General features: G+C 37.8%; 1 protein-coding gene across 7 annotated transcripts in view; it reads right to left on the bottom strand.

Annotated features, from left to right (window-relative positions):
* Positions 1–16970, bottom strand: part of diaph2 (diaphanous-related formin 2) — a 373933-nt gene extending 356963 nt beyond the window's left edge. For 4 of the 7 annotated variants that reach the window (XM_085433575.1, XM_085433570.1, XM_085433569.1 and 1 more), the window contains exons 1-4: positions 16832–16970; positions 15839–16198; positions 2817–2849; positions 1417–1593 (exon numbers count right to left, since the gene is read on the bottom strand). In XM_085433575.1, coding sequence (XP_085289701.1) covers positions 1417–1593; positions 2817–2849; positions 15839–15922 — 294 coding nt within the window. In that variant the 5' untranslated portion in view covers positions 15923–16198; positions 16832–16970. The remainder of the gene's footprint in view (positions 1–1416; positions 1594–2816; positions 2850–15838; positions 16199–16831) is intronic. The other 3 variants (XM_085433573.1, XM_085433574.1, XM_085433572.1) reach the window with 2 other exon arrangements.
* Between the last annotated feature and the right edge of the window lie 668 nt (positions 16971–17638).

Consider the following 17638-nt stretch of genomic DNA (forward strand, 5'->3'; position numbering starts at 1 on the left):
TCGTGACTAGTCGACTAATCGTGGCAGCCCTATCTGCTTATACTGCTTTGCAACTTTGTTGGGCAACTTATCGCAATCTGTACACAAGTATTTTGAAAAATACAAATTTATGGCGAAACGAGTATGAATGCATGTCACACATCAATGTAGATTCAGTCACTGAGACATTATTAGAGCTGCAATGCAGACGCAGCAAAATTAGAGAGACAACACTGAAGTTTCCTGTGTAACCCGTACTGCCCGGGCGTCTCACCTGAGGCGAAAAAGGCCTTCTTCAGGGTTGGGCAAAATAAACACCATGATACAGGAGAGAAATCACATGATGCTGACACAATCAATTATAAACCACGTAATTTTCAGCGACTCTTTTATTGTTAATTAAAAAATTTTTAAAAAAGAACAACAACACAAAATACTTCCTCAATCACAAGCATTGGCTTCTTTCCTCCACTAACTAATCTCTGGAGACTGTGAAAGCCTCCACCATTATTAAGACTGTGGTGTTGTTTCAAAATAATCTATGCCTGCATTTTTCATAATGAACATATATGTCATCCGGTGCTACATTATAGTTTAGTGGTGCTTTTATAATTGTCTTTCGACAACAGCAGAGATACAGGTAAATAAAAATGGTTGTGTCAATACAACCATGGGATTACTGGATATTTAAAATTAAAGACAAGCTATTTAAAAATAATTTAAGCATCACGGTAAACTCCAGAAAATAGACTTTAATAAAAATTGGTTAATTTATTGCACACCGTTTACTTCAAATGAGGATCAGTAAGAAGGAGTTGCAGGAGTTGTCTACATTACCCCAAGGATATCATGCTAACACATAGGTACTAAAGGTTGTGTGTGTCATCCTAATATTGTTTTGTGGGGCTTTAACAAAGATGGTATGGACATAACTCTATAAACGTATAAGTTACACCAAGGTTTTTAAGTCCTGGATTGATGCTAACGTTAAAGCACTGAAAAAAAATCACAGTTATCTCTCTAAATCCACAGATAAAGCTGTCTCGACTAGATGACAGCTCTGTGGGATCCTGGTTTCAATCATAATGTTGTTAATGCTAATCAAATTGTTTATTTAGTTAAAAGAACAGCATATCATCCCTGTTTGAAAGGACTTTTTTAAGAGACACTGTATAAAACCAGGGTCGGTCTGGAGAGCAATCATTCTATTATCATCCCCCAGCAGCAAAACAAGAATGCATCTGTAGTGAAATATAGATATAAAAAATGCCTTTCAAGCCCTTTTTTGTTTTAACTAGCTCCACACATACTCAAAATAACAGCACTGTGCTTCATAGTGAAATTTTCATTACTTATTATTATGTGGAATTAGCGGTTGTAATAAAACTGTTGTTTAGTACAGCAGATGACGTTTTGCAAGAGAAACACAAAGCTTACCATCATCTTCTCAAAGAGGTCAATGATTTCTTTTTCTGAGAGGTTCATGGACCGCTCATCAAAAAGAGGCTGAGGAACAGGAAGTTCAGTTTGGGTAGACAGGGGATCTGTTGGGTGCTGTATCAGGAGCTTTTCCTTCTTCGTCCCCGTTTTCCTAAAACTGGTAATACGATCACGCTGAAAGAAAACAGATTCATTGACATATTAAAATATCGCACTGCCAGTGAGCTTGTTTTGACTATAAAGTATATGGATCATTAAGAAAAAAAAACATTTTTTAAAACAACTAGATTGAAAGATTGTCTCCTGCTGTCAAAAGACAGCACGATTATTATGCACTGATTTCAGGAACAGATGTGTTTCTGCAAACAAATGAAAGTGAGGTTAAAACAAAAAAAAACTATAGATTTTTTTTCTTTCATTTTTACTTTGTATTGAAGAAAATAATTACATAAAATATCTGCCGCATACAGCAAACACCTGTATTTAGTAGATTCCAGTTTGACTTAAAAAACAAACAAACAACTAAATAATATACTTACCGTCAAACCCACAGGATTGCTCAGTTTATGCTCAAGTGATTCTAGCATACAATGCCACTTTGCAAGTTTGCAGGGTAGGGTACTAAGAGACATTCCTTTTTATATTAATTGGTTAATCCTACTCTTATGAATGCAGTAACATTAAGTGTAAAAGCAGAAAAGTATATGAACTGCATGCAACCAGTCACTGTTAGTATTATCAAAGGGAGAGAACATGCTGGATGAATGAACAGATATAAATGAAATTAACAGACAGACATATAATGATGACATACACGATGTCGCAAATGTCAGTATACTGAAGTATTACCGGATGGATCAAACATACTGAAAGCTGATTATTGCAGCAGTAGTACGTAATAATAATATGTTGGCTGTACATCCCAAAACTCATGTAATACTACATGCGTCGGGCTATTTGTTAACTAAGGATATTAAAAAGGCCCCAGGTAAAACCATCTAATCAGAAGTGCTACTAATAATTGCACACTAAATGATCTATGACCTGCTTACAAAAGCAGAGATGCTGAGGGCTAAGTTATGTTCATAATGAAAAATTTAGGCAAACAGACCTTGTTGGTGCAGAGTGCACTACAATAAAAAATGTCTTTCACGGCACAGCTTTAGAGAGCGCTACTGCGGACAGACTTATCATTATTTGCTAATGTGTAAAAACCCACGGTATCATTTTGCCACATGATGTAACTCATATACAGTTAAAATGGCAATTTAAACAATTTGCTTCTGGCACATTTGATCCATCCATATACTTCAGTTAAAAGTCCCATGCAGCTATAAGAAAACGTGAGAGGATGTAAAACAAAACTAATCACACCAAAATTAAACCAAGCACCTTACCATATCATCAGCCAATGTTTTTATGTGTATGTTCTGTTGGAGGGAGGGCACAGTGTGAAAAACAATCCAACAGAAAACGACAACACTGGCAAGTGCACGTCCCATCTCAAGTGTTTTCACATGTACAGTGTCCCCTGGATACCGCAGCGTTTTCTTCTCTCTCTTTGGTATCACAGAGTAGAAAATGGTGTTGCATTTCCCTCTGAGATACCAAATTAAATTTTTAATAATGCTTGCATACATTAGAGAATACATAAAACACATGTGCAAATTGTCTTGGTACCACAGAGGGCAATAGCTCATTCCTGTCTTGAGCAAATACTGTACATGTGCATATGCAGGATATGGTAACACTTGATGATCCCAGACAATAGGGTAAAAGTAAAAACGTTTGTGTTCAAGAATGAACACGACAAATACAAGCACACAAAATGAGGTCCATCAGAAAGCACCCATAATCAAACACATCCACATCAGGTTAAAAAAAACCCAGAAAAACCCAATAACATGCAAGTTAGCACTGCTAGGTTAAAGTTTTGTGTATTCCCAAAATAATACATTTTCCCAGGGAATGTAGTTACAGCATGACACAATTAAACACCAAAAGCTTCTTTTATTCCTGTAATTTGTGTTCTGAAGAGCATCCTTTGTAGTGACAGTGGCCCAAAAAATTCAACCGCTTCTCCTAATCCAGATATTTATCTTCATCTCAGACACACTAAGAATGGCTACTGCCAAAGGCTTGTGGCTCGGCAAGGGACAGCCATTTGAAACACACCTCAAATGGGAATCAGTAGCAACGCTGCCATATGCTGTGGCGCTCGGCTGTAAAGTACTAATGAGTGGGGAGATGTGGGGTAGCGATGGCCATAAAGCCTGCCTCCAGCCGCGGATTTCTCCACTATTCTAATCAGGAAACTACTGATGCTGGGGCGAGCAAACAGATTGGCGCTAACCTGCACCTCCCTCTGTGTGTCTTCATCGGCTGTCGCTCTGGGCAGACACTCAAACTGCCATATCTATCACTAGTTTTGTCGGCTACAACTGATCAACAGTTGGGAGATAAAGCTATTGACTAGAAAGAACAAAGTCTCGATGTGCAGTGTTACCTAAGCTGTTTTTTCAAGTTAAAATAACACAGGCGGCGTTACATATAGAGGGTTCTGCTGGGGATGTCCAGGTATTTGTTTCGGTATTGTGAAAGCCTTTATTGCTTTTAAAAAGGCAGCATGACACTTCCCAACATGTGTAACGCTAATAATTTAACCCGAGCAACAACTTTTCTCATTTGTAACTCAGTACGTATGTATCATTAAGCCCAGCATTCTCTAGGAGCCTAAAACTGTGTGAAACAATAGCTAATTTTCAAATGGAGTACTTAAACATTTTCTAATCAATTTAACAACAATCAAACCACTGTTTGGTTAATTGCCTTGACTTGAGGGCCTTTCCTTGCCCATTATCTTGGCAACATCGCAACATTGCAATTTAACATCTAACAATTAAGCTTGCATGTCCTCTGGGCTTCTCCCGCTTATTAAAGTAAACTTTTTCATCATAATAAATGTTTATTACCAAACACATATTTCTCTAAATAACCTAATCAAATTAGCTCTGGGTCCCTCCTTAATCAAATATGATTATGAGTCCATGCAGATCCTTAAAAATGAAAACACAAAGCAATATCCCACAACTTGAGAACCAATTTGGGGACACAAAACCATACAAGTATGCATATTTCCTACAATAAATGTTAAAATTAATATTACAAACTACAATTAATGTTAGTATTACATTAATTCGTGTAAAGATATAAAATATCACCAGGTGGAAGGAGAAATACGTTTCTTTTCCAGGCTGGACAAAAGACTAGTTTTGTTTCAAAGTGACTATAATTGCATATCTTTTAAATAGCAACGCTTGTTATACTCAACCAATTAAACAAGACCATCTGCGTGATGTCATTTTAACTCACTCACTGGAACTATCACTATAAAATCAGTAGCCACGATGCCACTGTAAAATGGGTTTAGAAGGAAATTAGCTTTTACTTTAATTAGTTCTAATAATAAAAAAGAATTACTGTGAGATAGCCATTGTTGGCAGTAAGGCCTGTAACACAAAGTGCTTCTGACAGTTCTTGGTAAATTCATTAAACTACCTCGTGTCCCTGTTTAATCAGACAATCAGACGCTCTGTTCATCTACATTCTAGCAGATTTTAGCAACGATTCCTGATTTTCAGCAAGAAAAATTTAAATTTTGGGGAAATAAAATCAAAGCTGATGAAAGAGACTTTAAGAAAACTGTAAAAATTGTATAATTAGCCTTGAATGCTGGCAAGTAAGCATCAGTAGCACAGCAAAAAAAAAACAAACCTTGTGTTTTATTAGGCGCTCATTTGTTTAACTTCTGTTGCTTATTCAGAAAATTTAAATTAACAAAGTTATTGTCAACAGAAAAATATTTTTTTGGTCAAAAAGAAAATATTTTATCTCTTTATTAATATAGAGGGTTTTTTTTAACAATATAAAGCACATTGAGGCAACTGTTGTGGTTTCACATTATGTAAATAAAATTACATTTACATGAGTTATCAGCTTGCATTGAAACTTACTTAAAACACATACTTATCTTAATTTTGTGTCCAAGTAAGAAACGAATTATTGTGAACGCATCATTATCAAAACACAGCAGCTTAGCAGTGATGACCTCAATTCAGTAAAGCATTCAGAAACCTGTACGTCAACATAGTACACCTGTCTGAACACTGCAGATTATACACAGATAGCCACAGTTACATGTCTGTGGTCATTGTCAAACCACAGTTAAAAACACGAGGAGAATATTGACCTGTTCTAAATGTCAGTATAAAGGCCGTTCAAATTTGGTCTGCTGCTCCTCAACATTTCAAAAGAGTACACTAGAGCTCCCACTCGAAAACCATTCATCTAGAGATACTGTGTGGATTATGCTAAAAAGCTGCTTTCCTCCAAAGAAAAACAAAGCACCGCAAAACTGTCACACTACATCGGAGGGTAACGCTTGCTCGTCGTTGTCATATCAAACAACAAAATTACATAATTTGTCTTTGTGTAATCTGATAAGATCTGCTGCACTACCAATGTACTGATCAGTTTGAAAGGAGTGGCATCAGACACACAGAATACGGTCCGTGTAACTGAATTAGACCAAGTCAAAACAAATTAATTCATCTAAATAAATCCTGTTACAATGGCTTCTCAATGACTGCTTTTGCAAACACAGAGATAATGCAAGACACTGCCTAAGCTAAAGATTTCTCAGTGCGCACGTATTCTGCTTGACGGTATGTATCAAGGTTTTCCATATGTTTGCACAGGGAGGATAATGTTTTCAAGCAAAGCATGGAGGTGGAGAAAAGAGGCAAAAAAGACACTGAGACACAATTTAAACCTGGCAATCAATGTGACTTATATTTCAATTAGAACACATTTACTATCACACTGAATGTAGCTGTCACATAGAAATACAAGTTCCCTCATCGTGCTTTTCCACTCACAATATTCCAATAATTCTTTCTGAATCGTTAAATGACAATAAACATCTGCTCTATAGCCTTGAGTGTGATTATTATTTAAACTACATGTTTTCTATCTTAGCGGTTCCGACACTTCCCGGAGAGATTTTTGAAATCTCTGAACATCTTTGGAGATTAATATCTACAGCAGGTCTATTAACATCAGTCAGTTTTACACAGCCAAGGAGCTTATTGAAAGATGTATTGAAGGAATTCAGAGAATTACTACTTTGATAAAAACTAGCAATTTGAAGATGTCACTAAGGGAAATTAGTCTGATTTTTACAGACTAACAATATCATAACTAACAAAAAGATTAATAAAAAATAGCTTGACAAGACAAATAAAAAAGATTTCACTGCCACAAAGCATGTCTATCCAGACTTGTGAGCAAATTTACAAGTGGCTCAGTGTGAGAAGTGAATCAGTGTTTTATTTTCAGTCAGACTGAGAGAGCCGCATATGAAGTGGTACATCGTAACAACAGAAATACCTATATTAAAACACTTGTCAAATCTGAAAGATTCTGACTCCTATGTGCCCTACATGCTTCACATAGTGTCATTACTGTAGGCACTGCCACAAGCATACACACACGGAAAGACAAAAACACACACAACCAAAGACAGCAGATAACAGAAAAACATATTAAAGGCAGAATGACACATTTGTCATCTCAATAAAGTGAAGTAACGATTCAATCGAGCTCATAAAATAAGGTTGCTCTCCTAAAAAAGACCTGACATAAACACTTCTCCCTCAGTGTTTAATATTGACGTAGGTTACTTTGCTTTATTTTATTTAGGTTTGAAAAAAAACGCAGTTAATTTAAAAATGGAATGCAGCACGTTTCTGTGAGTGTCTTTAAAAGTGTGTGAGTTTGTGGTAGCCTTATTAGTCTCGTGGAAGTGCTGGTACTGCTTAGTTTCCCAAAACAGATACTGAAAAGAGGAAGCACACAAAAGCTAGTACAGCTAAGATTTGAATGGCTCCACAATGGATGGTCTGACCATGTGACTGGGGACTAGCACAGTACTGCCCTCGGGTTATCTCCATCTCTTTTGAAAGCAAATTCTTACTGTATCCTTGAAGGTGGCAAGATATGTGGTCATTATAAGAGCTGAGGTTTGTAAGAAAAGAAGGAGATATTTTTACACTGATCATAACATCACATAAAGTGTCATTTGTATTTTAAAGTCTACTGAAATTAACCTGATCTGGCAAACATTTTTTTTCCAACTGCGAGAGGAATTTTGCAGCAGACACTTTCCTCTGAAATTCGGCTTAAAACATGCCATGTTCACACCTGCTATAGCAGTTGTTTTCCCTAATTGCTGACAAGTGCAAAAACATGTGAACCATGACCTTGTTTTTATCTGCAGGCTGTTGACTAAATGGTGTGTAATGAAACTGTACGTAACACCAGAGCCAGGCAGCAAAATGTTTAAAATAATAGTCCCGGTGCGCCCAATAATATGCTTTTATAAATGTCACAGGAGTGACTATATCGGTAACATTCAATTCTACCACTGTATTTTAAATGTTGACTCATCCATGACACACCCATGTTAAGCCTTTCTCACTTGTCTAGCACGGACCTCCCTTCACTGACCATCCTTTATCACACGAGGTTCATTTAAAACAAATGAAATTAAATTAAAATACACTTTTTCATCTGGCTTCAGCCTCTCCACATTGTGTTTTCTACATTATTAACTGGATGTTGGTCCAACAACATGCAAAATGTAAAGACACTTCTTTCATTAGGCCTACATCGAGCTCAGTGGAAGCTCTGTCAGAACATGCAATCTACTCATGAATCATCCTAACTGTCGAATAAGCAAATCCCAAGTATGATTCATGCATACATGGACATGACATATATGCATGTCATACAAGTTTTACTGAGGCAGCCAAAAAACAAACTTCCTATTTTCATGTCTCAGATCTCATCCACTGATACACGTGAATAAGGCTCATGACAGAGGGGGACTTTAAAGGAGTGAATGTGTTTCTTCCACTGTGTGACTAAAGCATTCGTCACCACTTCCTCTCTCAAACTTCCTGAATGTCATTAAAAGACTCACATGTGGTCTGTTTCCTGCTGTTGCTCACACCCGCCCCCCCCCCCCCCCAACACAATGCCAGTCATGTTAATATAATAACAGAGTATGTAAAAAATATAAAAAAGAAAGTTAGTATGACAAAATCTTGTCAAGACTGGCCAAATAAAATGCAGGGCATACCTACAGTATTGTGCAAAAGTCTTGAGCCTCCCCTCATTTCTTTGTTTCCAAGCAGCTAGACAGTCTTCTAATTTCTTTAAGTAGAGCAATAGTTCTCCAAGCTTTCTTGAAGGTCTAAACTTTTCTTTGGCTACTTTTTGCACTGATTCTCAGCCCAGCCATTATATCTGATCAATTTCCTTGCAATGTTTATTTGTTTCTTTAGGCCATTTAACAGTCAGCCTATTGCTAAAATGTATAATTTGTTTGCATTTCTTTGGCTGAATCCTTAAAATGCTTGAAGAAACTGGACAATTGGAGGAAAAAATGGTTGACCTAAAGAACAGTAGCTGGACATTTTTCTTAAGAAATGGATAAATATCCAGCCAAGATCTACTTTTTGCCATAGGCTCAAAAGAAATAGTCTCAGTGGACGGCTGACTGTCAAGGAGCAATTCTTAAAAAAATGAAAGTTGGGAGAAAAGCTGAGATAAGATAGATTACATAAGCAATCAACTGTGGCAACAGCTCTTATGAAGTGATGAAATTTAAACTCTGTGGTTCAAACTGTCATCAGTATGTACAGAGAAAGCAGGAAGGAGCTAGAACAGTGAGTGTCTATAGCTTTCTGTAAAACACGGTGGAGGCTCAGTCATGATTTGAGGCTGGATTCAGCCAGTGTTCTTCTTAAGACTGATGCAATTATGAATGCAGGAAAGTACCATCAGATTTTGTTCCTCTGTCCAATACCACATGGAAAGCATCTGATTGGAAATGCCTACATTTCTCAGCATGACAATGATGTCAAACACACTACCAAATCTGTGTAAGCAAACCGAAAAACTATCAGTCATGGATTGACATCCTCAGAGCTGATAATCTCTGGATTATTTAAGCAGCGTGGAAACATCTTCACATAGAACAAAAAAAATCTTAGACTCCTTAAAGAAATTGCAAGAGAGTTAGGCTGTTTGCATGAATAAGCTTTGTTATAGTGTATATATTGACTTTCAAGATCATCAGAATTGTACAAACTCTGGTTTTGCCTTACGCTTCGTATTTAGATGCATTTTTGTAATCTTTTCAATAAGTTGCTGCACCCATTTCTCATTTTCCTTGCAAAATATAAAGAAATATTTTAATATATTTTACCACAGCACTGTAAATGGCTCAAGTGTGTGACAAGCTGACAGCTTGTGTTAACCACATGCCAACATGACCTAAAATGATTTCCGAGGCTTCCCTAAAGCTCACGTATCAAAATGTCAGATGCATCAAATGACACAAAAAAACAAAACAAAAAAGTAATTCAAAGTATGCTTCATGATGTGATACTATCAGCAGTGTTAGAAGTATGAGCTTTACCCATTATTAAAGTATGTGCTTGTTTCGCGTCTCCTACATGATTAAAATAGAATAAAATAAACTCCATTTAACTAAATGAATGCCCGACAATATTTTCATGGACCGGCCTTTAAGGTGTCGCGGATAAATACAACAAAATAAAACTATTACCGGTACCGAAAAAAAGAAGATTTATTCATAACACACGTGAAAAGACCCAGGAAAACTGAGTTAACGATAAAAACGATAACAAAATAACGCTGAAAACCGATAAAAACCCTGAAAACTATACATTTCACACCTGAGCCTCAACTCTCGCGGCCCGGTACCAAACGACTCACGGACCGGTACCGGTCCGAGGCCCGGGGGTTGGGGACCGCTGTGCTAGATGATGATGCTGACGGTTTCTGGGGCCAGTAAAGTTACCCAGCTTCAATGCAATAATAATCAATTTCCTACTTAGCTGTCCACATAGCTATTCAATATATATTATTATACACCAGACAGTTTGATATGTCACAACATAAAAAATACAATTAATTACTAGTACACCTGACTAAAACTGCCAGCCTATTTTCATGACAGCAATGCTTCTGAGACCAAATCTATGATACAGTATGTGTCACACTGCTATCCTTGCTATCAGGAGTAGAATATGGCAGCTAACAGCAAACTGGTTAACTCTAGCACAGAACCAGCTTCAGTGTGACCCTACAGATCCCTGCTACACATTTACAAAAGTGGTATCAAGTTTTTGGTTTTTTGTTGCTGCTTTTTTAATAAACCTCTTTCACTGCCCAGTGCCTTGTGGCTGTGTCATGACATCCGGCCTCTCTCTTCCATATTTCCTGCAAATACTCCACACTTTCATTTGTCACCTTATTCACAATAACCAGGCCAATCCTTACTTATGTGATCATTATTATCTCATTTCTCACAATAGTAGAATTTTGTTTTGTTTTTACCTTGAATATAAATGCCTTTCAGCATGAATGTGACATTATCGTTTTGAACACTTGTTTTTTCTTTAAATACGCCTTTCCACATTGTTGACACATGACACATAATCTGCATGCTTTGCTTCAATGTGCAACCACGATGTATTATAAATCCTGGTGGTGCAAAAAAATGTAATGGATGCATCTGAAATAGGAATTGGTCTCACTAAATCTGACATAGAGTTTTGCAGTATAATCTGAAGCCACTAAAATTACTTATATCTGCACACTTTTAGAGCGTTACGGAAACTGTTTTCCACAAATGCCCTTTATCTTCAAAAACCAACGTTTACCATGCACTAACAGTATGTCTGCCATATTTTTAAAACTTATTTTAACAACACTTAATAGGGACTAATAACATGTAATATTTGCCAAAACATAGTTAATGAGTGTTTCTGATTTTAGTTTAGCTTATGAACCACAAATAATGAAACAATCTGGCAGGCTCATGCTGCAACAGCAACCAACTGTCAAAAGAAAAAAGGAAGCAGAGCAAAAGTGCATCTGATAACATGGAATAATAACTCAGAATTAATTTAATAGGCTCGAAGCCAACATAAAACAAATAGGATCCTTTTTTAAATTATTTTTTTTTCCTTTAGGGGTGCAACGATACTCGTATCGGTATTGAGCCGTTCGATACAGTGCTTTCGGTTCGGTACGCATATGTATCGAACAATACAAAACTGTAAATTTATTTTATCAACTTTTCTTCTGACGATGCTGTCTGTGTTGAGCGCTCAGTGGATCTGCGTTCGACTACTCCGCCTAGGCTGCACTGTCGAGCGCAGATCCACTGAGCGCAGCGCAGATGAACGCTGACAGCACTAGTGGGAACACAACATTTACGCCGACATCATCCTAGTGCAAAGACAAGTGGAAGCAGACAAAAACAACAAGCAGCATGCTACAAACTTTACCCGAGTCATTTAGACAGCCGTTAGCACAGGATTCTCCTTATGGGGACCTGATATGTTTAATATGCTGCTGAGAATATAGCCCAGAAGAAGCGTATAGTAGAGCTTTTATTTTGGAAAGAGACATTTCTCTGTAATAAACTCTCTTTTCCAAAGATGAGGGATTTCTCCATCGGATAGATTTATTTTTTTTATTTTGTTGTTTCAGCAACATTAAATTTAAAAACTGTACTTTTGAGTTAAAATATATATTTATAATTTTAATAAATGACAAATTAAAAAGGCATGAACGTTTTTTTGTATCAAGAAAATATCGAACCGTGACACCAAAGTATCGAACTGAACCGAACCGTGATTTTTGTGTATCGTTGCACCCCTACTATCCTTGTATCCTTCACATTTCATATCTAAACAAATTGCCATACAGACATGCATGTTCTTTAAAGCTTAAACCACTTTACTCCCAACCAACCATTTCACCAATTTGCAATCGATGTGTATTATAAATTAATTAGGTTAAGGAGAAGATGCTTATCACAGTACTACAAAGCAAACAGGAACAAACGATGTTTGAGATTCTGAATACTTTAAACAATTTTCTTATAGAAAGAAACAAGTACAAATTGTATACATCATTACATTACCTGTCAAGCCTGCAGGCAATAAAGAAGATTGGATCTTATACTGTGTATTGACAAATTGGAAAGTTTGATCATCAGCACTTTTATTGTTGTAAAATCGTTGTATCTTACAATAGCCCCACACAAAAACAGCTGGAAATGACACATAATGCACCAGAAGAAACAGAAAAGCTGGCTGATCCCAGTCACTTATGCAGATTCATTGTAGGCTCTATAAAGACTTCCTACATAACTCTAAATCAGACTTTATTCACAAGGGGTCACCCCAACCACACTGAAAGCACTTCTTAGTGCAACCTCCAAGGGATTTGTGTCTCCTCGAAACGTGAACGTGTAAACCACTACACCACAGAGCCACCAGAGCTAAAGCATTTGATAAATATACTGAGTACTTCAGCATAGTCTTGCCACAATGTTGGTCTAACTTTGATAAAGTATAGTGAAAAATATTGATATTCAATACAGTAGTTTTCACACAGTGTAGAATAAAGAAAGGCATGCATGTGCTTAGGTCTACTACAATATACATATATATAACTGAGAACTGGTTCCCAGTTATTGGTTCCCACATTCCTAATCCTAATATTTAACGTCTCAGTGTTATTATTATATTTATGCAATGTGATGCTTCCTTCCTCTGAGTTGCTACACTATGAGATCATCTTTTAATCTGGAATTCAAAAGGAGTAACAGTTCTCTCCCTCTCGGTCAAACCAGCTCCTCTGAATTCCTTTTACTAAAGAGCTCATTCCATCTGGCTGTTCTCCTGGATGTCATACTTTTGCAAAACTTCAAGACAAGGACATTATAACAAAGAGAAGCTAGGAACTATTGAAAATTTGAGTTATGACCCAAAAGACTGCAGTGCTGTTGTAATGCTATGCTGAGTATCTACACCCTGGGCCCATAGCCCAAATGGTGTTGCCGTGATGTAATGCTGCCCAGTGACTTGTTAAACAAACACACAGCTTTCAGTGTTTTTCCTCTAAAGACTGATTTGACTTTGCATTGACCAAACCACAGCAGTTTCTGCATTTTCTTATCACCAAAGCACATGGGACAGTGCTCTTTAGCAGCGCTAGGTGTGATTATGAAACCAGTACTTTGATGCTGTTTACAGCCGGTATTACCCCTCCCTCAAGTCTGTTCCACATCCACACAGCCTGCACTGCATGCCAAAAATGTCACAACACAACCCTGCATATGTGTAGTAAAATTTAGAGATTTAGTTGCATAGCGCTTGCACTTTTGTTGCATTAGCCCTTTAAACAGCTGAATTTGTTTAATTTAGCTTATTTACATGACTGTGGACAGCTAAAAAGTTGGGATAAACACAAGAGGACAAATCAAAACTGAACTCAAGGAAGAATAATCAGCTTCCTCTTTCAAACTTAAAGCTAATGTTAGTATTTTTGCAACAGCCGCATTTGAAGCTGCCTTCTGCTTCTGCCTGTTGTGCTCAGAGAGTTGCGCAACAGAGAACACGCCTGACCATGAGACCATTTTTTTAGTAAAACAAAACCAAACACTGGTCTTACATAGACTTCTTGAGTGATTTACTGACTGATGATGTCATTCTGGCACTCTCGCAAACATCTTAAACTTGGGAGGCAGGATAGTCAAGAGTTTAAGGCTGTCGTAACGATTTCTTAAAGGAACACCCATTAGTAGCTCTGGGAGTGCATGTCAATTCGCCCCACTTTGGGATTTCCTGTCAGGCAGTTATTTTGGCCACTCTTTCCTTTACCTTAACTTTGGTGTAAACAACCAGCAATTTCCTTTGTGTGTTTCAGTTTTAGGACAATTACTAAAAAATGCTAAACATGCAATAATGCTCAAAAACAATGAGCACCACCTAAAGAAATATCAGAGGCATTAACAAAAACATTTCATTCAGAATGTTGTCCTTCAATCATTCCAGTATGCTTGAGTGAAGACAGAAACACTAGTCAATCTAAACTGTGCCGTTTTCAGTTCCCTATTTAGGAACTGTGGCTGCAACTAAACTTGTGACCTACCCAGCCAATAAGTCACAACATAAAGCAACACTAACAGAGCTCACAATGAAGATTTGGGAGGTGACATGAGAAAGTTGCACAAAGTTCAACGGCAGCCGAACTTTCCCTTTTTCCACAAATGTGGAAAAACAGACGTGAAAATCAAACGGCAGCCAAGCTTTTTTGTTTCTGGTCATGGAAAATAACTTTAAACCACTGCTTTCTGCAAGCACTGACGGCATGCAGGCACTGACGTGCACTTCACACCCTCAGCATTACAGTTTAGATTTATCATTTAACATGGCACTGTGGACGGTAAATAAAAGATTGTAGCTACAGTTTACCAAATAAGGAAATTACAGATTTTGGAGAGGTGCTGTTTACACAATTCCTCAGAAGAGTGTATTAGTTTCTCCCAGGAACTTTTAAGAACAGCATGACTAAAAAAAACAAAAGTGATTGTTTAAGCATTTCCACATAAGCCAAAACAAAACTTCCACCAAATCTTGCAATGTCATTTCAGGGCAAGATATGGCGTGCAGGACCTAATGACACCACGGCTTTAATGATGTAGATTCGGGTTTGCTACTTTTCTAAATAAGCACAATCCTTCCTCTGGTTAAACTACTGCACAAAGTCCATCCAATGTAATGACGATAAATTAATGTTAAATGGGTTTTCAGTTGTTATCTCATAGACACTGCCCAAGGGCTGCCTAAGGACAAGTTTTATCAATTGCACACACTCATGCTGTTCATAAATCGCCCCCACAAACCTCATGTACATCATGCTGTACACTGAGTCATACAGTAAATTAACTTGTGCTTTGTGTGCATATTAATATAAGACCCCCAACTGTCACAACAAGGATGCTCTTCAAAAACCTATCAGGAGATGTATTGACAGGAATAATCACATGATGCACTGAGTGCCTCGAAAATTGAAGCACTCAGCGAAACAGTACCTCTTTGCTCAACTCTAGCTGCTATTAGCCCCTACATTAAACCATAACAACAACACATGAATTACTGTTTGTGTCTCGTCCTGCACTAAACAGGGAAGTTCTGCATCGAGAATATGCTTTGTCCTGCTCCTTGGTTTCATCATGAGCTTTAAAAGTAAAAGGAAGACTGTCCTTAGCATTTACAATAAATCTTTTTTCTTTTTTGACACAGACCTAACATGAAACCTTCTGCAGCTGCAAAGCAGTGCAACTTTCTGGGTCTTAATAAAGTTGAGTGTGACATAATGGGCTGCTTCTGGGATTACAGGATGTGTCAGTTGACTTACACCCTAGTTCCACGCACGTTACACACGAGTGAGCTATTAGAATACCTACCAGCTTTTTGTTTTTACCCTCATCCTCGCTGGATTTCTTTTTAGAGGGCTTATTTGGATCCTCCCCACCGCTGGCTTGATCCATTGCAGCTTTAAGTTAATTTCCCTTCCAGAAACGCCTAATGCGACGTCCTCAAACGCTGACAAACTCCACCGGTGGGCTATTTCAACACACTTTTTACTAGACGCTCTCCAAGTTATGTGTTTTCAAAATTCATTCCGTTTAAAAGGCTGAAGAACAATTTCAAGTTTCAAATAGCATCCAAAAGAGTCGAGGAGTTTGCTTGAAGAAGAGGTGTGGTAGGGTGGATACACGTTCTCCTCGGCGTAGCAGTATGTCAGCTCACACGCGGGGGAAAAGCTAGAAAGTAACACAAGAGTGTGCAAACAACAACTGATTAGTCCAACATATTCACCCGGGTTTTAAGTTTCAACAAATGCTTTGTCTCCACGCGTGTTTCCATAAGCAGCAGTGTTTAGTATGCAGAATGCATTCAGTAAAGACATCTAACCGTGAACGGTAAAACAGATCCACCTGAGTTAGCTATAAATAGCCATCAATTATTTTTATATTTTTCTTCTAAAGTAGCATTTAATTGACCCCCTGTTTATGGGAACAGGCGGCTAAATTGTTGCAGAAAGCAAAGTTACAACCGTGTAACTTAGCAATAGAGGAGTAATAGAGAGACAGAAACGTTTCAGGCTGCCCTGACAGTTTTTAACGTGCCTCGTCAAAGCCACTATTTAACTGTCATTAATCAGAATATATATACAATTGCTGTACTATAGGGAAATCACCGTTGTTCTCTTGCTTAGAATACTTTACACTGCTGTACACAAGCGAGCAATGGGCGACCACTGCCCGGCAAGCACTGTTTATTTTAGCGGACACAGTAGCACACCAGCACGTATGAAACCATATCAAATCCAAACGTGAAGATTAAATAAAAGAAAAAGAAAACTAAAAAAAATAAAAATCCCATCCAGGGCTTACCTTTACAACCAAACGTGAATACCAGGCCCACGGAAATCCCGCCCACCCGTTTTTGACTGGACTTTGAAAGACTGAATGACGTAGAATTCAAGCTACTATTGGGCAGATGTCTTGGCAGTCACGAGGTCGGCGTGGCGTCGGTTGTGACGGAGAGGTCGCACCGATTTCACACAACGTGGATGGGGTTCAGGCAGTTGTAAGAATAGATCTGTAACGGAGGCACCGTGTGAGCGGCTGAGCGCGGATAGGAAGCAGGGCGGGAATCTGCGTCTGGGAAACACACCCAGTGTGTATACGTGTGCGCGTGTGTGTTTATTAATATTAGCACACACACACGCAACTTTTTGTGTCTGCAGAAACAGCTGGTGCCATTGTTACCCAGCTATACAATGGAGTGCATCATATAGGCCTGGCTGTTTGCGACTGCATAAAGACAAAAGGTAGATGCAGATGTGCGTTTGAGGAGAAGACCCCAGGCACTAAAATAAGTAATTAATCAGGTGTAATATCTTTAATTGGTGGGCCAGATCCCAATTCTGAATTTTATGTTCATATAAAATTTATATTCACATTTTCCCAATGCAGACTATTAAATCTCTTTTACACAGGGACCGCTACAGCAATTCTCTAAAAACTGACTGTAACAATTATTACATTTTTCAGTGGAGTGTCTACTATATTTAAAAAAGAAAAAAAAAAGAAGATATGGACTCTTAAATAAAACAACGGCTCCATATAAGGGGAAATAAGTTGTCAGCAGCAGATACTAGAAATTCTCAAAGGGAACTGTGAAACTTTTATGCCTAC

This window comes from Copadichromis virginalis, linkage group LG2, assembly GCF_057382275.1.
Source record: "Copadichromis virginalis isolate Kocher_CV1m ecotype Utaka linkage group LG2, C_Virginalis_male_GT1.1, whole genome shotgun sequence".
NCBI lineage: Eukaryota > Metazoa > Chordata > Actinopteri > Cichliformes > Cichlidae > Copadichromis > Copadichromis virginalis.